The following is a 20,798-nucleotide window of genomic DNA, read 5'->3' on the forward strand; positions in this document are numbered from 1 at the left end:
ATCCTCCACATTTGGATCGGTATGTTTGCCACTCCCACTAGGGATGTCGTCTTTGACCTTTTCTTTCTGCCTGTCATTGGCCATCTATTCTCGTTACTTTCCCACAGACAGTGCCAAATTGTGGGTGTTGATTTTTAACCACACAACCAAACAGGGAAACTCAGCAGGACAGCACCAGTAGAATAGATTAAGCCTGAACAACCTGTTACAGAAAGATAAGAATACGGTGGTAGTTCGTCCACCCGGGGGCATTCCGACGATCAAGTCAATAATTCTCTCTTAAAGATAGCCAATAAGGCTTAACTCACTAGACAGAGCCTAAAAAGCATACCTTAGACCCATGAGGGTGCCTTACTTTTATAAAGCATACCTTAGACCCACGAGGGTGTCTTACTTTTATAGTCAGCTTTAACCTGATCCCTGTAGAAGCCTAACTTCAATGGATTTTGGCTCAATGCTTATCCTAGACTCCCAACTAGATAGAGATAAATTCCCTAAGAGCTTTCTTTATCTTTATTGAGACTGAGGTCCTCCCCCATTCTAGAACTCTTGTTCATTATCCGCTCATCTCAGATTCCGATATCTTCAAAGATAACATTGACCTAGCCAAGATCATCTCGCACATGACCAAGCCACGTGGCACTCTGGCTGACACGTCAGCGTCACCTCAGCCACGTGTTGTCATTCATAAAATATGCTCCCACATGTATATATATATATATTATATGTACATAAATATACTTTTATTTTATATATATACATATATTTCACCCATGCACACATAGCTTACTAAAAAAATATAACTATCTTTCTAAACATAAAAATTCTAACCTGCTAAGATAGCTTACTAAAATAGTAACTTCATAAACACCTATATCATATCACACGAGATTAGATAATTTTTCTAGTTCATCTACCTTGTTGAAAAAATATTTTTCTAAAATAAAAAAACAATTGGAGAGAATAATTTTTTTTAAAAAACACTACCAAGTAGTCTGGTAGCCAATGTCCAATGTTTTATGTTGGGGGTGGGGTTGTAGAGAAGAAAAGTATTTAAAAATGAAAGCGATTATGTCAAAAAAATGTTTGTGAAAAATATATATATTTTTGATTGACAATGTTGAATTCAAAATTTTTAAGAATATAAAAAAAAATGTTGTTTATTAAGAAATGTAACATTATTAAAAAAAAATGGGTTTAAATTTTGTTTTTATTTTAAATCCACTTTTTTTGGATTTTTTTTTTTTTTGGGATAACTCTGAACTCAAAATTTAAATTAGGTTCTGTTAAAAAAAAAAAAAAACAAAGAGACAAAAGTAATTTATGTTTCACTATTACGGAATCTTTCCAAAAGGAGGCAAGGCAAGCGAGACAAAAAGACGAGAGACGATGAGGTAGTGTGATTTGTTTAAAAATTAAAAAGAAGAGTTTTTATTTTAAGGGAAAATTACCATGTAGTCCTATGTAGGGGATCTATTTCCCTTCTAATCCCAATTTATTTTTAATAGTTTAATAGGTCCACAGTTTTTTTAGTTTTATACCTAGAGGTCCCATTTTTTATTTTCGTATTTTTAAATGACTGTGTTACCCTTTGTTTTGAGATCTATATGTACGTGAGAAATCAAATTTTTGCTTCGTTGAAAAAAAGGAAATCAAATCTTCGTCTCCGCGATCTCGATTTCTCTTCGTTGTGGCGATCTCATTGTGCTGTGTGGTCGATCTCATTGTGCTGTGAGGTGGATCTGGTTGTGCGATTTGAATCTCTGTGTACAGGCGATATCTTCGTACGTTGTCTCTCTCTCTCTCTCTCTCTCTCTCTCTCTCTCTGGTGATAGATATATGTATGTGTATGTATGTATCAGTCGATACATAGATATACATATATATGTATATATATATATATATGTCTGTGTGTGTATGTCGTTTGTATTTGTCGATATATATGTATGTATATATATAAGCAAATTTGCGTGATATGTGGTTTGTGTTTGGCGAATTTTGTTTGTTTGATTTTGATTTTGTTGATTTTGTTTGTCGTATAGTGTAATGTATTTTGAAGTTGTATTTTGGAATTGTGAATTCTGGTGTTTTGATACTGATATGTTGTAAGTGTATAATTTTGCAGTTTTGGAATTGTAAATCGTGCACTGTTGTTATTGATATGTTGTAACTGCATAATTTTGCAGTTTGGAATCTGTGAACAATTGTTTGTTGGTTTCTGATTTTGTAGTATGGAGCGGTGTTTCATGTTAATGTGCAAATACAGTAATTGTTGTGCTGCTATTAAGATTAGTGACGGATGTAGTTATGATGAAGTTGTTGAGAAAATATGTGCGAAGTTCAAGGAGTTGAGTGTTGGTAACTTCTGTTTGTTTTTCTCTGTTCCTGGATATTCTAATTGTATTGTTGAATGTGATGATGATTTGGGGAATATGCTGTCAATGGTAGGTGGTAGTGGTTGTCATGTTGTTGATGTTATTGTGGGGGATAAGAGAGTTGTGGAGGTTGATGATGGTAATTCTTGTAGGATTGATTCTGTAACTTGTGAGAGTTCTTTTGTGAATGATTGTGATGATGTTGGTGGTTTGTTGCGTAGTTTTTATCCAGAACCAGAGAGAGTTTTGTTGTCTGCTAGTTGGAAGGGGATTATACATAGTGTTGGTCAAGAATTTGAAGGTGGAGTGTCGGGGTTCCGCATTGCATTGGCTAAGTATGCGGTTCAGTGTGGTTTTGCAGTGAATTATTTGAAGAATGATGCAACAAGAGTAACCGCTGAATGTATGATGAAGTCGTCTACGGGTTGTAAATGGTTTGTGCATGGAAGGGTGTTGATGGATTCTGGTGTTTTTTTTATAATGAAGTTGGATAATGTGCATACTTGTGGGGTTGTTGCTCGTAGATCTTGTAGCAAAATGGTTGGTTCTAGACTTGTGTCTGATATTGTGCAAAATGATATTAGTGATAATCCGTTGACTCGTCCTATTGAAGTTAAAAAAAAGTTGAAGAAGCAATATGGTATAGATGTTTCTTATCGGGTTGCATGGTTAGGAGTTGATAAGGCAAGAGGTGGGTTGTTTGATGATTTTGCAACTTCTTTTGACCAGCTTCGATGGTACCTTGAGACGGCTATGAGAACGAATCCGGGAAGTGTGTTTGAATTAGATGTGGATGAAAGTAGTGGGTGTTTTCGGAGGTTGTTTGTGGCATTTCATGGATGTTTGTATGGCTTTCAATTTTGTCGTCCGTTGTTGTTTGTTGATGGTACATTTTTGAAGGGGCGTTACAAGGGGCATTTGCTTGCAGCAACATCAAAGGATGGTAATCAAGGTATGTATTTATTTGCAGTTAGTATTGGTTTAGTTTGTCAGTGTGTTATTGTATTGTGAGTCTGCTAATTTTTGCAGTTTCATGTGGTTTTGTTTGCAGGTTTGTTTCCTTTGGCTTTTGCGATTGTTGACGTTGAAAATCAAGATAATTGGATGTGGTTCTTAAGTCAGTTGTTGAAGGCTGTTGGTTCAGGCCGGAGATTGACTTTTGTGTCGGACCGTTAACATGGATTGCTAGACGCTCTTTCAGTGGTTTTCCCCAATGCACATCATGCTTATTGCTTGAATCATTTGAAGAGAAATTTGATTGACAAATTGGTGGGACTTCGTACTAACTATAAGCTGTGTTTGATGAAAATATTAGTTAAATGTGCTTATGCGCCAACGGTTGCTTCTTTCCAACATTATATGGAGAAATTGAGGCGTATTGCTGGGAATGGTAGAGTTGATAGTATGTTGGATGGTTTGCAAAATGATAAGTGGGCCAATGCATTTTTTAGAGGGAAACGATATGGTGAGATGTCATCTAATGCTGCCGAGTCTTACAATAATTGGATTGGTGGGGCCCGTGAGTTGCCTATTACTTGTATGGTTGATATGATTAGGGTTCAAATCATGACTCAATTGTTGGATAGAAGAGCTGAATCTAGAAGATGGACTACGAAATTGTGTCCAGTTATGGAAAAGAAGTTGGTGGACTCTTTGGAGCTAGCTAAGTCTTGGGATGTGATTGTTGCTAGTGATACTGTGCTTGAGGTTCATTCTTCTATTTCTTTTTATGTTGATATTGGTAGACAAACTTGTTCTTGCCATGAATGGCAATTGAATGGTTTTCCTTGTTGTCATGCTGTGCATGCTTTGCGTAGTAGTGGTAGAGATGTGTATGGTTTCATTGATCCTTTTTTTTTCATGTAGATTGTTTTAGAGAGTCATACAAGGAATCTGTTTATCCAGTGCCTTCAAGTGAGAGATTTGACTTTGATGGTGCCAGTAGTTCGGTTATCAAACCTCCTATAACGAAGAAGCAGCCCGGGCGGAACAAGAAGAAGAGGATACCTTCAAGGGGTGAGAATGTGAAGCAAATCAAGTGTGGGAGGTGCTTGAAATATGGGAATCACAATAAGAAGACGTGCAAGGCTGCTATTTGAGGCCACAATCTATTATTTTGGATTTGTATTTGAATTTGAGGAATTATGATAATAAAAAACGTGATACTTGGTATTATGGAAGTAATGAATAAAGTTGGTTGAATTGTTTTTTGTTTGTTGATGTGTTTTTTACTTATTGAAGTTGTTTTCTAATAGTCTGGTTTTGTTTTTTATTTTTATGGAATGCAGAGAAGGTTGTTGAAAATTTCTTATTGAAACAGTATAATATGGAAACGCAGTTCATATTTCATAGCGATAAAACTGTATAATTTTGCAGTTTTAAGAATTATTAGAAACAACCTGATGAAACCGCATAATTTTGCAGTTTTAAAAATCATTAGAAACAAGCTGATGAAACTGAAAAATTTTGCAGTTTGAAGAATTATTAGAATCAACCTTTACTGTATGAAAATATATGCAACCACAAACAAGTAGACAAACAATCAGAAGAAGAACCACAATAATAATAATAATAATAAGAAGAGCAACAACAACATCAATCATTTTCACCATAACCATGATAACCAGAAAAAGATCATTCCCAAAAGTATATAAAGTACTTGTCACATGTTAAAAAAGAAAAATAAAAAAAAATAAAAAAAAAGGTTCAAAGATATGTTCCCTTGAATATTTGTATTGTTAAGAAGTTTGTTCATTGTTTCTATGGTTTGGTATGTTTTGTCAACATTTGGTAGTGCTCGAGTTTCCAAGATCGGTTCCCATCATTGAGGAATTGATTGATGATTTGTGCTCGAAATTTGACCCATTCAGTTGGACGAAGTTTTTTCTGCACAGGTTGCCAGTTGAGATATTGGTTGATAACATTGCAGACGGCAATTGCACAATCATTCCTGCAATGTTTGAGATGAAGTTAATTAGTTAGGTGAAACTGCAAAAATTAGCATATTGGAAGATTAGTTTATGGATTTTGTATCTTACGAGTGTGGGGTTTGTTGTGGGCATTCCTCAATTGATGCAATTTCTGTCTCGCACTCTTGAGATGAAAACATGTTTCCCTGTTTGCTGAGTAATGCTTTATTCCATCTCAGTTGATGTTGTTGCTACAAAATAGTTAGTGGGTGTTTTTGTTAGTTATAGTGATGAGTTGAGATGTTTGTAAAGGAATGGAACTAAGTATGAAATTTTATTTTAGCTTACAATTTGCTTTGCAATTTCAAAGTGCTTGTTGTGGCAATCTTTTGCTGGTCTCAAAGAGTCATAGTGTCTCCATATTCCATCAGCATTGTTAAAGACCACAATTGTCCAATGGTTGTCGTGGTTGATTGGGAAATGGATATATCTGTTTTTCATTGCTTCTGGAAAATGGTTGTCCATCAGTTTTTCTCTCAGTGCTTGATCTTGGTTTTGTAGTGGAGTCTGTAAGTCATATATATGTTTGAAATATGTCATAAAACTATGTAGTAATACATGTTGATAAAGTAGAAAATTTTGCAGTTGTAAGGTATGTTAAGTTTTGCTTACATTGATGAGTGTTGAGAAAACGTAAGATCTTCCTGCGTATGGATTGCTTGCAAAGACTAGATCGTTTTTCTCAAATTCTTCAATGGTTGGTTGGAGTGCCAATTGCTTTTCTGAGAAGGCATCAATGACCTGAAACATGTTATATATGAGAATGTGTTAGGTTTGTGGAATAGGTTATTGAATATGTACAGAAACTGTAAAATTGTGCAGTTGGAGACCTACATTCCTATATAAGGGTTCCCTGTTGGTCAATCTGCATATATCTGAAAAGTATACGCAGTTTTCATCTTCGCTGCCAGACCAGACACAAGCAGTTGATTGTGTGTTGTTGATGAGTTGAATTTGGTCTTGGTCTTTTTTGGATAGGCTATGCCAAACCTTGTTTGTTTTGCGGCATGAAATGGTGAGTGGCTTGTTTGGGATTGATTCTTCCTGGAAATCATCATCACTTTCCAATACTTGAAGATTTGTCTTCTTTTGATTGGCATGCTCTTTTGGGTTTGTTTCAGCAGCAACTGGTTTCTCTTGGCCAATATGTTCTTGCATCTTTTCTTTCTGCTGTTGTTTTGCTTCATGAGCACCCTCTTTTTTGTTGTCATTCTTCTTCTCTTTTTCTTCATTGGTACCCTGTGTTGGTTTGGGTACATCAGCAGCAGTTTGTGTCTTGTTTGTTGCATCTTCTTTGGGTTTGGTCATTGGTTGGTATTCAAAATCTGGGTCATGTGCTTGTTTTCTTGATTTTTGTTTGATTCTCTTGACCATGGATCTTTGTTGGGGACTGCCAGTTTTTTTGGTGGACATTTCCTTCAATTGATCTTCTTTTTTACGCAATTCAGCCATGAATTTTTGTTCCATTTCTTGCATTTGTGCTCTCAGGGCTGATATGAGCTTGTCCTTGTCGTCCTCTTTGGTTGGTGTTTGTGGTTGGTCATGACCTATAAAAATGTTGGATTGTGTTTTGGTTAGTTTAATGAAATTTTGCAGTATGCTTTAGTATTAGACAATAGTTTACCTTGTGCATGAAGTATGTCAGATTTCTCTTGCAGTTCTTCTTGTTGGTTTGTCAGTTCTTGTTCATTGACTTCTTCGTGTTGGTTTGTTTGTTGTTCTTCTTGTTCTTGTTGTTGGTCTTCTTCTTCATCAAGGTGTTCTTCTTCTTCTTCTTCTTCTTCTTCTTCTTCTTCTTCTTCTTCAGTTTCTTCTTCAGTTTCAGTTTCTTCTTCTTCTTCAGTTTCTTTTTCATCAGTTTTTTCTTCATCAGTCACTTGATTTTTTTCATCATCACTCTTTTCTTCTTGTTCATCACTTTTTGGTTCTTCTTGTGGTTTTTGCTTTCTTTTCTTTTTTTTTTTTTGTTGTGCTTCTTGTTCTGATTGTGATTCTGATTCTGAATGATGTTCTTCTTCAAGAAAGTCATCCTCATCACTGTCTAGAAGTGTTCTTTTTTTTGTTGCTTTTGTTTTCTTTTTTTGCTTATTGTCCTTTTTGTGGTCTTGTTTCTTTGCTGAAGAGTCTGTTGATGTGCTTTGATTGATATGCAATAACTGTATTTCTTGTTCAGTTGGGGTTAAAGCACTTTGGTTAACCTGCATTGGAACAATGTGGCATATATCAGTAATACTGCAAATTTGGTCAGTTTCATAAGATGAGTTGTACTGTGAGTAATGTAGGTTAAGTGTCGAAATATGTTTTTTGAAACTGAAAAATGTTACAGTTTCATAACATGAGTGATGTTAAAGAAGTGTGTGCTTTGAAACTGAAAATTTTCACAGTTTCATAATATGATTTGTACTACAATGAATATGAAAGGAGTGTTGAATAGATTTGTGCTAGGATAGTATCGAAGAGTTTGAATACCTTTTCAAAGTGAGCGAGGCTGATGTGTTTCCACTTGGAGTACATTTTGCCAAGGTTCCATTTCATAAACCTTGGGAAGCCTTCTTTGTTGGATGGTCGGAGGAGTTTACTGTGCTCACAGTACCAGTACTGTAAAAAAAAAAAAAAAAAAATTGAAATATGTTAGATAGTTAGAAATAGGTGGATGTCTGATATTTTTGTGGGAAGTAGTTGAGTAATGTGTTTACCAAGAGTAACATGACGCATCCAGTGACATGCCTTGGGTTGTTGTTTGCATTTGCCATTGAATTCATCAGTGTGTCTTTTATTGCCTCAACCCAATTGTACTTCTTGATGTTGTTGAGATTGTCAACATAGTTGAGGAAACTCCAACTGAGTGTATGGCCTGTTGTGGGCATGAGAAGTTTCAAGCACAAGTAAAAGGTGATTACCCTTGCAAGATCTTGACAATCATTGGTTGATTTTCCTTTTTTTGTTTGTTGAAACATTTTGGTCAAAGACTTGCCATCCAATCTCTTGACTGATTTGCATCTTCGTTTGTAAAATGGAAGCTCAAAATCCTTTGGTCTTGCATAGGATTTGGTGGTGATGCTGTCTTCTCCACAGTCGATACCAAAAATGAGCTTGACATCACTGGTTCTGAGTTTCATTTCCTTTTTGCCAAGTACAAATGATCTTTTTCTTTTGTTGTAGAGTGTTGTCATTTCTGCTACAATAGAATTGTAGCATCTGCACCAAGAGGCCTTCAGTTGTGTTGAGGAGAGAGCATTTATAAGGGGCCAAAAAGGGGTTTTTTGCAGCTCTGTCTGTTGGGCTTTTGTGAATTTGACCCCCTTCAACAGTTTGATTACCGTTCCGATGTTGGAACGATAATTAAATTGTTGGACTCTCTTTGCAGGGACTGCTGCTTTTTTTTCTTTTGATGCCTTGGTTTTTGTTTTGGGAGTTGATTGGCTTTCTTGGAGCTTTCTTTTTTTGGTTGGAGGAGCTTCTTGGTTTTTTGTTGGCTTTCTTTTGTTTGTTTTTGTTGTGGTTGGAGGTGTGGTTGGTGTTTGTTGGGTGGGTGGGGTCTGTGGTGTAGTTCTTGGGCTTTTTCTTGTAGGTGGTGTGGTTGTTTTGTGGGTTTTTTGGTGGGGTCTGTTGGGTTTGGTTGTTTTTGGGTATGGTGGTTTGGTTTTTTGTGGATGGGGAGATGGTGGTGGCATTTGAGTGGATACAGGAGAGGGACTTTCAAAAGGGGAGATGGTTAAATCCCTGATTGGATTTGTGGGCATACGGGTTTGTTTCTTCCAATATCTTCCAACAGCTATTTCTGAAAAAATGAAAGTGACAACAGGGTATGAGTAATATAGTGACAAAACTGTATAATTTTGAAGTTTTATATGCAGTTTAATATGAAGTTATATGTATTTTGTTGGTAAGAGTTACGAAACTGTATAATTTGACAGTTTGATTTGCACTTTATAATAAGTTAGCTATTTGTTTTGAGTAGTGGTTAAACTGTGTAATTTTGCAGTTTCATTTGCAGTTTGAATAAATTTAGATATGTTGCTTGTATAGTGATGAAATGAAACACTATGATGTTGCAGTTTTTATAAGGAAACAGTATGAACAATAGGAACAGCCCATTGTATTTTGTAAAAAGCAACAATAACAACAAGAAGATTAAAAATTCAAAAATAAGAATAAGAGAAGCCAATATTGAACAACAAGAATAAGAATAAGGTGTTGAATGTGTAAAAACAGGGATTTATGTGCAAAAACAGTGTTTAGAATGTTGAAAAACAGGGGACTATATATATATATTAAAAAAGGGTTTATACATTTGGAAGTATGTAAAATGTGTATATAAGAAATATTAAAGAATGATGTACAAATGTGAATGAAAAATAATGAATATGTGAAGAGAGATGTTACTTTTTTTCCCCATTTTTGTGAATCGGAAGTCAGGAACTATGAAATCTCTTCAGAGTGGTGATGGTTCTTCGTGTTGTTGAGAGTCGCCGATTGGAGAATATGAACGGCTTGGTGTTGTGTTGAAGTTGAACAGTTTGGTTTTGTGGTTAGGGTAGGGTTTCAGAGAGAATGGAGTCGAACGGAGGAGAGATAGAGGATTGAGAATGCGATTTCGAGCGGCGGAGATGTAACAGTGTACTGATCAGACTGAGATGATTGTGGGTGATGAAGATGAACGGTTACGTTTTCTGGTTAGGGTTAGGGTTTCAGAGGGGATGGAGTTGAACGGAAGAGAGATGGAGGACTGAGGAGTTGATTTCGAGCGGCGGAGACGTGACAGTGTAGTGATCGGACTGAGATGATGGGGACGTGGGAGATGGTTGCGCGCGTGTAAATTGGATGATATATTGTGGGTATTTTCGTCTTATTGTTAATTTGAGGACTTAATGGAGTATTAAATTTGTTTTGGGTCTAAATGGGGTATGATATGTTGGGCTTGGACCTTTGGGTCAGTCGCCCTTATTTTAATTCTTAAACGTAACTTTGTTATACAAAACCCACAACACATAAGCAGCCTATGCATTTATGCTCGGCTAATTTTACAAAATTTATTTGAAAGTCGAAATTAACCGAACTTGTAGTTATATTGACCTCAAACTTTTAGCAAGATAAATTATATTTTAACTTAATAATTTAATATTTATTTATATTTATTTATATTTTGATCTCATCATTAATTGTATCTTGCCTTTAGTCACGGTCATACAATAGTGTCTTAGAGTATCCACATCAGTCTCAGCAAATTTTGAGCCAAATTATAACTCAAAATCCACTTTTGTATTTTAGCTAACCTCTTTTTTATATACACACATTCAAACTCTCTATTCTAAAATTCTATTTCATTAAAATATTATTTTTATTCTCCTTTTCAATTTAAATATGTTTTTTTCCAATGCACTATAGTAGCAGTAGAGAGCAGCAGCCGAAGGAAGCAAACCCACTGAGGGCTGATCGACCGGCTGGATGGTCGACTGGTCAGGCCAAAATTCAACAAAACTTCCTTCTCTGCAGGGACATCTAGGTGGACATCTGGGAGAACGTCTGGTGCGTGAGAAAATATAATAAAAATAGATTAACCTGTCTCAAAAAAATAATAAACTATTAAATAACAAATGAATAGTACCTCAACAAATTTACTGTAGCGAATTCAACCAAAAGTTAATTTGGAAATAATTTGTTAAGACTGATGGAGGAAGAATTTGATGATTTACTAGCTATATTTAACCTTTTTTTTTTTTTTTGCCTCAGCGGATGCGGATGCTCTTATACAATTAGATTGAATTTATCATCAATTTTTTCATTAAATATTAAAAAATTATTAAAAATTAAAAAATATGAATTAAAAGTTCAAACTTTTAAAAAGTCCTCAATTTTTAAAGTTTTCAATTTTTAATTTTGAAAATTAAAGTCCTCAATTATTGAAAACTGCTCAATTTTGAAAGATAAGTTTTCAATTTTTTATTTGGAAAATTAAAGTTCTCAATTATTGAAAAGTGCTCCATTTTTAAAAACAAGATTTCAATTTTTAATTTTGAAAATTAAGAGGGTTTTTTGAATAATTTAAATAAGTATATTTTTTTTATTTTTTATGAAAAGATGTATAGAAAAATAGAAAAATAATGTGACCTAAAAAAATTAAAAATAAAAAAATATGCCAAATAATCCCTAAAGTCATCAATTATTGGAAAGTCCTCAATTATTGAGAGTACTAAGGGGTTGCTTAGAACCAACTATTTTAATTATTTTTAAAAAAATTTTACAAAAATTACAAAGAAAAAAAAGAAAAAAAAAGCGCGACTATTTATAATAAAATTTAAATTTTTTTTGACTAAAATATTTTTAGTCCAAGACTAAGCCCAAAAGGCACGGTAGGGCTCAACTTGTTTCACATTATCTCATGAGATTGGAATCATGACGTAAGCAAGATTGAAGGTTGTTTTTTCCTAGGCTAGAAACCACTAGACTACATAGAAATGGCAATGATCAAATGCTAAAATAATAATAGTAATAATAAATATTAAAAAATAAACCCGTAAATGTAAAAATAATTTTTGAGAGTTCAAAATTCAAATGGCTAGATTTGATTTAGTTTTTATATTAAGTTTTGAGTATAGAGATGTGTTTTGAAAAATTTAAATGAGTTTTGAAAAAGAAAATTTATTTGGTTATGAGTTTTGAAAAAAATTTGGAAAGAGTTTTGAGTTTTGAATTGTATTTTAAAATTATTTTGGGTTTATTTTTTAAATATTTAAAAAAATTCTTAATTTTATTTTCTTAGGATAAATATTTTTTATTATAAATGTTTCTTTACTATTTTTAATTTGTGCGCCGTATTTTTTTTAAATCTTTTAAATATTTAAAAATTTAAAATTTTTTATTTTACTTATATATTTTTTATTTTAAATATTTTTTTCCATTTTTTTATATTTTAAATATTTTATTTTTTAAAATAATTTAAATATTGTTATAAATATTTTTTATCTTTTTAAATATTTAATTTTTTAAAATTTTAAAATTTTTTGGATCACTCATATATGTCTAAATCATAAAAAATTATTTGGCCAATACGTACAAAAATAACAAAATATTTTTTCGAAAAAATAAAAAATATTTTTTTTCAAAAATAAATAAAAAATATTTTTTAAAAAAATTAAAAAATAATTTTAAATAACAAAATAGTTTTTTTGAATTTTTTTTTGAAAAAGTAGAGTTTTGAAAATAATTTGCTTATGAGTTTTGAAAAGAATTTTTGAACTAAATTTTGAAAACTTTGTTTGGTTATGTGGTTTGAAAAGAGTTTTAAATTTTTGTTATTAAAATTATGATTTTAAATTCAAATCAAATGCTACAGATGGCCACGTTTGGTTAAGTTTTAAAATTAATTTTAAAGATAAATTTTTAAAAAGAATTTTCAAAATTTGAAAATTTGTTTAGTTATATATTTTGAAAATTAATTTATAGTTGGAGTTTTGTAGTTTTATAATTTGATTGATGTATAGAATGTAAGAGAAAATGGATAAGCTCTGCACCATATCTCATCTCTTTATACCACTCCATACTCCTTATAGGGGTTTTAATTCGGACCCGCACTGATCATCTGAAACATTTATTTTGTAGGTCCTGTAATAAAGGTCATTTATGCAAAAATTTAATTTTATCAAAAAGTTATACATCGGATTTTGTTTTATGAAATAAATGGTAAATATAATTAAATTTAAACCATCTATTTTATAAAATTGAATCATATTTGTTCCTATGTTTATAGTTGTCCTATGAAGGGATTTGGGTTGGCTGCTGTGCGGTGGTGCACAATAGCCACTATTGTGTAGCTAAATGGGCCCATTTCGGGCCAATTTTGATAATCTGAACTGTTTACATTTTAGAATATATCAAGTAGAACATACCTGTTAAAAAATCAAGTCAATCAGATATCGTTTACCCATTCATCCATTCACATTTGTATTCATTTTAATACTTTAAATCATAATTGTTATTTTTTTTGTAAATACAAATGTGTGTGAATGAATGGGTAAACGATATCCGATTAATTTGATTTTTTGTAAGTATATTCTACTTGATATATTTTAAAATGTGAACGGTTTGGATTATCGAAATGGGTCCCAAAATGGGCCCATTGAGCTGCACAACAGTCGCTGTTGTGCCACTCTAAATCCCCGATGAAGCTAATTTTTTTATATGAGTGACCTTTATTGCAGGGCTTATAAGGTAGACTGTTCGGAGGGTCTGAATTAAAAAAAATAAAAGAAATATGAAGAAGGTATAGAGAAATGAGAAATGCAAGGGAACTTATCCAAAATGAATGAGAGAGAAAAGGGAAAAAATGATTGATTGATGTATAGAATACGAGAAAAGAAGATAAGAGATAGAAAAAATGATTGAAAATAGCTGTGAAAAATTTATAAACTAAACAAAGGCTCTGTTTGATTTAAAGGGTTGTTTGTGATGATCTAAATAAGTGCAGTTTTTGAATTTTTATGAAAATATGTGCAAAAAAATAGAGATGTGATGTAACCCAAAAAAAATAAAAAGGGTACTTAGGCCTCGTTTGACAATTACATGTTTTAGCTAAAAAGTTACTATAAGTTGTCACATCACTCTCTCTACTTTTTTTGCGAATCTTTTCATAAAAAGTTCAAAAAGTTACTAAAATAACTTATTCTCAAATGAGGCCTTATATAGTGTATTCTAAACAAGGCCTTAGGATGGTGTGTTTGGTTTCGTTTTGGGAGATAAATTTTCAAAAAAAAAATTGAGAAAAGGGTTTAGAAATTTTTTTGGTTTATTTGGTTGTATATTTTGGAAATCGTTTTGGAGTTTGTGAGTTTGGAATGATTTGATATTTTGTTATAGTTGAGTAGATGTGTGTGAGAGAAAAAGTGATTGAGAATGAGAGAAGAGAGAGAAAAAAATGATTGATTGATGTGTACAAGATATAAAGTGATTTTGGAAATTTTTTTTCCAAAATTACTAAACCAAACAAAATTTTAAAAAAATTTCTCCAAAATTTATTTTTAAAACAAACCAAACAAGGCCAATCAGTGATGGAAGATAGAGAGAGAATGAGTGGGAGATAAAGACACTAAAGGGTGCCCCCAAAAAAAAAAAGTGAGAACCGTGGTGAGACCATTCTTTGATTTAACAATTTTGATTTCTCAACTTTTGATTTTTGTGATGCATTTATTGTGTGTATTTATGTTTTGAGGGATGTTTTGAGAAGTTGGTAAAAAGTTAAATTTTGACTTTTTATCAAGTTTTTTAGCTTTTTGAAAAGTGATTTGGAAAGTTAGTAAAAAACTGACTTTTGATTTTTTAGTTTAATATTTATTTATGATGTCAAATCAAATTAAAATGACCAAAATATCTTTACCCAACATAAGAAATTTATTTTTTTATTTTTTTGTTATAAGCCCCAATTTGTAATTTCACACTTGCGTTTTTATAACTTTTCAAACCAATTTTGTTGCGTTTTTGCCACTTGCGTTTTTAGACCAAAGATAAAAAACGTGACTTTTTATTTTGGTTCCCAAAACGGCACTGAGTAATGTTAGGGAATCCAAATAATTTATTAAATATTTTACCAAACCTCTTATATGAATGTAGGACTTACACACATGTGGATTTATATGGGTCTTACACCCATGCGAGAGATTTGATAAAATATTTGGTAGATTAATTGAGGTTCATAACATTTTCCTTATGTTTTTATTGTAATTTGTCATAAGTTTTACGCTGTATTTTGTTACGAGATTTGACAAGGAATTTGAAAAGGAAAAAAAAAATATGAAACTAAGTAAAATATATGTATATTTTATTAATATTTTATCCTTTTTTTTTCTAAATCTTTTTCTAAATCCCCAACCACATAACATTAAAAAGTTGAAAAAAAAATTAGATTAAAATAATACTAAAAAAATTTAGAGATTGGATTTTATTTTATGCTTCCATAAATAAAATAACAAATTCAAAAATATTAAGAGATCGGGGAGAGAGAGAGATCGGAGTAAAGCACATTGCCAAACCAAAGAGGGAGAGGTTTCTCTCTCTAAAAGTTAGACAGAGAGAGAGACAGTGGCAGAAAAGATGGGAAAAGAAATAATAATAAAAAAAAAAATGAGCCAATTAACCCACAGGACAACCCATGTGCGTTCTGTACCACGCAGACCCCTGGACACAACATCACACACACACAAAAATAGTATATATATGTATATATATATTTTTTTATATATATATATGCATATACTTTACCCATGCACACGTATAGCTTACTATAAAAATCTAATTATTTTTTTAAACATAAAAATTCTAACCGGCTAAGATAGTTTATCAAAATAGTAATTTCTTAAACAATCATATCATATCACACGAGATTAGATAATTTTTTAAGTTCATCTATCTTGTTGAAAAAATATTTTTTGAAAATAAAAAAATCAAGTGGAGAGAAGAATTTTTTTTTATAAAAATACTACCAAATAGTGTGGTAGCCAATGTCCAATGTTTTATGTTTGGGGAGGACGGGATGTAGAGAAGAAAATTATTTAAAAATGGAATTGTGAATGTGATTATGTCAAAAAATATATATATTTTTTTGATTGACAATGTTGAATTCAAAATTTTTAAGAATATATAAAAAAAATGTTGTTTATTAAGAAATGTAACATTATTAAAAATAAAAAATAAAAACGTGGGTTTAAATGCTGTTTTTATTTTAAATCCACTTTTTTTGGAATTTTTTTTTTTTGGAGATAAATTTGAACTCAAAATTTAAATTAGGTTCTGTTAAAAATAAAAATGACAAAAGTGATTTATGTTTTACTATTATGGAATCTTTTCAAAAGGTAAGTGAGAAAGAAAGGCAACGCAGGTGAGACAGAAAGACGAGAGATAATGGGGTAGTGTGATTTCTTTAAAAATAAAAAGAAAGAGTTTTTTTTAATTTTTTTTTTAACATAACTTTGTTATACAAAACCCACAACACATAAGCAACCTGTGCATTTATGCACCGCCAATTTTATAAAATTTATTTGAAAGTCGAAACCAATCGAACTTGCAATTATATTTTGACCTCAAACTTTTAGCAAGATAAATTACATTTTAACTTAATAATTTAATATTTATTTATATTTTGATCTCATTATTAATTGTACTTTGCCTTTAGTCACGGTCATACACTAGTGCCTTAGAGTATCCGCGTTAGCCTCAGCAAATTTTGAGTCAAATTATAACTTAACATCCACTTTTTTATTTTAGCTAACCTTTTTTTTATATACACATTCCATCAAACTCTCTATTCTAAAATTCTATTTCATTAAAATATTATTTTTTATTTTCTTTTTCAATTTAAATATATTTTTTTCAATGCACCATAGCAGCAGCAGAGAGCAGCAGTTGAAGGAGGCAAACCCATTGAGGGCCGGTCAACCGGCCGGAAGATTGGGCGGTCGACCGATCAGGCCAAAATTCAACAAAACTTCCTTCTCTGCAGGGACCTCCGGGAGGATGTCCAATGCGTGGGAAATTATAATAAAAAATAGATCAATCAGTCTAAAAATAATAATAAACTATTGAATAACTAATGTTGTTGAGGTATTGTAGCAAATTCAAACAAAAGTTAATTTAGAAATAATTTGTTAAGACTGATGGAGGAGGAATTTTATGATTTACTAACCATATTTAACCTTTTTGTTATTTTGTCTCAGCTGATGCGAATGCTCTTATACAATTAGATTGAATTTATCACCAATTTTTTCATTAAATATTAAAAAATTATTAAAAATTAAAAGATATGAATTAAAAGTTCAAACTTTTAAAAAGTCCTCAATTTTTAAAGTTTTCAATTTTTAATTTTGAAAAATTTAAGTCCTCAGTTATTGGAAAGTGCTCAATTTTAAAAAATAAGTTTTCAATTTTTAATTTTGAAAATTAAGAGAGTGTTTGGAATAATTTAAATAAGTATATTTTTTTTACTTTTTATGAAAAGATGTATAGAAAAATAGACAAATAATGTGACCTAAAAAAATTTAAAAATAAAAAAAAATATGCCAAATAATCCCTAAAGTCATCAATTATTGGAAAGTCCTCAATTATTGAGAGTACTAAGGGGACGTTCAGAACCAACTACTTTAATAATTTTTAAATTTTTTTATAAAAATTACAAACCAAAAGAAAAAAAAAATAGCGTGACTATTTATAATAAAATTTTAATTTTTTTTTACTAAAATATTTTTAGTCCAAGACTAAGCCCAGAAGTCACGGTAGGGCTCAAAGTGTTTCACGCAATTTGGATTGTCTCGTGACATCAAAATCACGATGCAAGCAAAATTGAATGTTATTTTTTCTTGAGCTAGAAACCACTACAGTACATATAAATGGCAATGACCAAATGCTAAAATAATAATAATAATAATAATAATAATAATAATAATAATAATAATAATAATAATATTAAAAAATAAACCCGTAATTGTAAAAATAATTTTTGAGAGTTCAAAACTTAAATGACTAGATTTGATTTAGTTTTTACATTAAGTTTTGAGTATAGAGATGTGTTTTGAAAGATTTAAATGTAACGCCCTAAAAAATTACAATACAAATCAATTAACTATGAGATCCATAATCATAAAGGAAACATTATATTTTATTCATCAGAGTGTTCTATACAAAAGGTGGTACATATTAATCAACAAAATAGATGCCCTACGGGCTTACAACTTTTCAAGTGATCACTTGGTTACAACAAAAGAAGAATTCTAACTCTTTACATATAAAACCCTTGACTTGAATTTACATTTAATATCAGAACAAGATAACAAAAGAGAGTCTTCAACTCCAAGACCTCCCAAGTTAAAACCTTGGAGGCGCCATGTCCCCTGTTCCTGAAAAATGATATCCCAAGTAGGGTGAGACAAAACTCAGTAGAGATATGCTAAACAAAATATGAGAATCAACTAAAATATTAGCATCCGATAAATGTTTAACACATAAAATCAACTTATACACTTTCCATGGCCAATCAACATTTACATGCACTTTTCAACCCATTTCCTTTTATTTATCCAATTCAATTTAAAATGAGACTACAACTCATATTATTAATACTTCAATAAGAAACATTTTTCATGCACTTCCAATCACTTGCCATTTTACGAAACTACGTCTGAGGGAACCGGCACCCATAAATAAATAGGATTTCGGGACTTTCACCCAGGACGCTCCGGCCAACTTAGTTATCAATGGAGTCCATCCCCTATCTCCTTCCACACAATGGAGTACATCCCATATCTTCTCACATACAAAGATACATATACAATGTATTAAACACGTTGGCATATACAATGACCCAACAATTCACGTATTCAACATTTTAATCCAACCGTCATATTCAATGACACAATTCAATTGATTAGTTCCAATTTACATAATCATCATGCAGTGTCTACAACATTCAAGACTATCCTCTACCGATAGCCCAAAACAGTTATTTCTAAACAGATAATAAATTTATCAAACAGATAATTTATCAACTTTTTCATAGGTGGGTGATTATTCAATCCAACCACACCATTTATACACAATTCTTTCCAATTTCATAGTTTCCAAACCAATTCCATATTCCCACAATGAATTCACCATTTATAAAAAAATAGTTATTTAATTCCAAACTAGGGCATTTTCTCCCAAATTTCACAACATTGATCCAAAGATCCAAATCTCACCATTTCAACAATCATACACCAATAACCCATTTTTTTGACCCACATACACATGGAGTTTAAAATTGAAAACCCCTCTTTCACAAATTAACATCCAATCCTAACTTCACCCAAACTTCTCAAATCCAACCATTTATACAAAATGAGCAACATTTACGTTAAAACTCATAATAGTGAGTAGAATATCCCTACCTCAAATAGAGAAGCTCAAAGGAGAAGGAGAAAGAAACTCAAGATGCTCCAAATCCACACTTTTTCGGATCAGGTGAAGTCCACGCAATGCTCTAGCCTTCCTACAAAGAGGCTAGGGTAGAGAGACCCCAGAATAAGGTGTATTTGTAAAGAGAGAGCGAGTTTAGAGAGAGAGGCAGCCGAATTTAGGGTTTGGGATGAAAATGAGATGAAAAAGTGATGTATAAACCCGCTGCTGCGAACTGATATAAATAGGGCTCACTCGAGCGAAGGAATGGTCGCTCAAGCGACCAGGCACAAAAGGACCTCGCTCGAGCGCAAGAATCGTCGCTCGAGCGAACAATGAGAAGCTTTAGGTTTGAACCAACGCAGACGCATGCTCGAGCGAAAGAGTTCTCGCTCGAGTGACGGATCAAACAACACAGGGCTCGCTCGAGCGCAAGAAAGCTCGCTCGAGCGAATAATGCCATCCTTCAGGTCTAAAAGAGACGTAGACGCACGCTCGAGCGCAATACTGCTCGCCCGAGCAAAGAGACACAAAACACAAGGCTCGCTCGAGCGCAAGAAAGCTCGCTTGAGCGGATGCTGCGTCTGAAAAAAGAAACCTGAGGACTCATAATACTTGCTCGAGCGCACAAACCCTCGCTTGAGCGAAGAAGCAAACACCCAAGGCTCGCTCGAGCGTAAAAAGCCTCGCTTGAGCGAAGAAGGAAAAATCTGGGCAACAACTATTTGTTTCAACTCACAACTAACCTGTTCCAAACTTAACCAACACACCCCACAACTCAAAATACAAAGAATGACGGATGGAAACAAGATATAGACAACAACAAACACCCACGGAACTTGAGTCCGAAATACAATAAATGACGAGGAAAATTGGGATCGCTATATAAATGAGTTTTGAAAAAGAAATTTGTTTGGTTATGAGTTTTGGAAAAAAATTGGAAAGAGTTTTGAGTTTTGAGTTTTGAGTTGTATTTTAAAATTATTTTGTGTTTATTTTTTAAATATATAAAAAATTTCTCAATTTTATTTTTTTAGGGTAAATATTTTTTATTATAAATACTTATTACTATTTTTAATTTGTGCATTGTATTTTTTTTAAATATTTTAAATATTTAAAAACTTAATTTTTTTATTTTAATTATATTTTTTTTTTACTTTAAATATTTTTTCATTTTTTATATTTTAAATATTTTATTTTATTTTTTAAATATTTTAATTTTTAAAATTTTTAAATATTGTTTTAAATATTTTTTACTTTTTTAATATTTATTTTTTTAAAATTTGAAATTTTTTTGGATCGCTCATATATGTCTAAATCATAAAAAAATTATTTGACCAATACTTACAAAAATAAAAAACATTTTTTTTAAAAAATAAATAAAAAATATTTTTTTGAAAAATAAAAATAATTTTAAATAAAAAAATATTTTTTTGAAGAATAAAAATAATTTTAAATAAAAAAATATTTTTTTTGAATTTTTTTGAAAAAATAGAGTTTTGAAAATAATTTGCTTAAGAGTTTCGAAAATAATTTT

At 31.7% G+C, this 20,798-nt stretch overlaps 3 protein-coding genes and 1 long non-coding RNA gene across 4 annotated transcripts; 2 read left to right on the plus strand and 2 right to left on the minus strand.

The window, feature by feature from the left end:
- The first annotated feature begins 2,188 nt into the window (after positions 1 to 2,188).
- Positions 2,189 to 3,551, plus strand: LOC145796081 (uncharacterized). Its single transcript, XM_082881079.1, has 2 exons — positions 2,189 to 3,327; positions 3,427 to 3,551. The coding sequence occupies exons 1-2, from the start codon at positions 2,232 to 2,234 to the stop codon at positions 3,549 to 3,551; spliced, it is 1,221 nt and encodes a 406-aa protein (XP_082737205.1). The 5' UTR covers positions 2,189 to 2,231.
- Positions 3,552 to 3,845: 294 nt separating this feature from the next.
- On the plus strand, positions 3,846 to 4,474 carry LOC145796082 (uncharacterized). Its single transcript, XM_082881080.1, has 2 exons — positions 3,846 to 4,116; positions 4,242 to 4,474. The coding sequence occupies exons 1-2, from the start codon at positions 3,846 to 3,848 to the stop codon at positions 4,472 to 4,474; spliced, it is 504 nt and encodes a 167-aa protein (XP_082737206.1).
- A 450-nt stretch (positions 4,475 to 4,924) lies between these two features.
- On the minus strand, positions 4,925 to 5,717 carry LOC145794772 (uncharacterized). Its single transcript, XR_014334720.1, has 3 exons — positions 5,633 to 5,717; positions 5,414 to 5,535; positions 4,925 to 5,325 (listed from the first exon to the last, which is right to left on the minus strand). It is a non-coding gene; the product is annotated as an uncharacterized LOC145794772 (long non-coding RNA).
- A 465-nt stretch (positions 5,718 to 6,182) lies between these two features.
- Positions 6,183 to 8,518, minus strand: LOC145796083 (uncharacterized). Its single transcript, XM_082881081.1, has 5 exons — positions 8,041 to 8,518; positions 7,814 to 7,942; positions 7,222 to 7,542; positions 6,335 to 6,583; positions 6,183 to 6,209 (listed from the first exon to the last, which is right to left on the minus strand). Exons 1-5 carry the CDS (start codon positions 8,515 to 8,517, stop codon positions 6,183 to 6,185), a joined length of 1,203 nt encoding a protein of 400 aa, XP_082737207.1. The 5' UTR covers position 8,518.
- Positions 8,519 to 20,798: the final 12,280 nt, after the last annotated feature.

The sequence above is a fragment of the Camellia sinensis genome, chromosome 7 (genome assembly GCF_055761805.1).
Source record: "Camellia sinensis isolate YWXY chromosome 7, ASM5576180v1, whole genome shotgun sequence".
Lineage (NCBI taxonomy): Eukaryota > Viridiplantae > Streptophyta > Magnoliopsida > Ericales > Theaceae > Camellia > Camellia sinensis.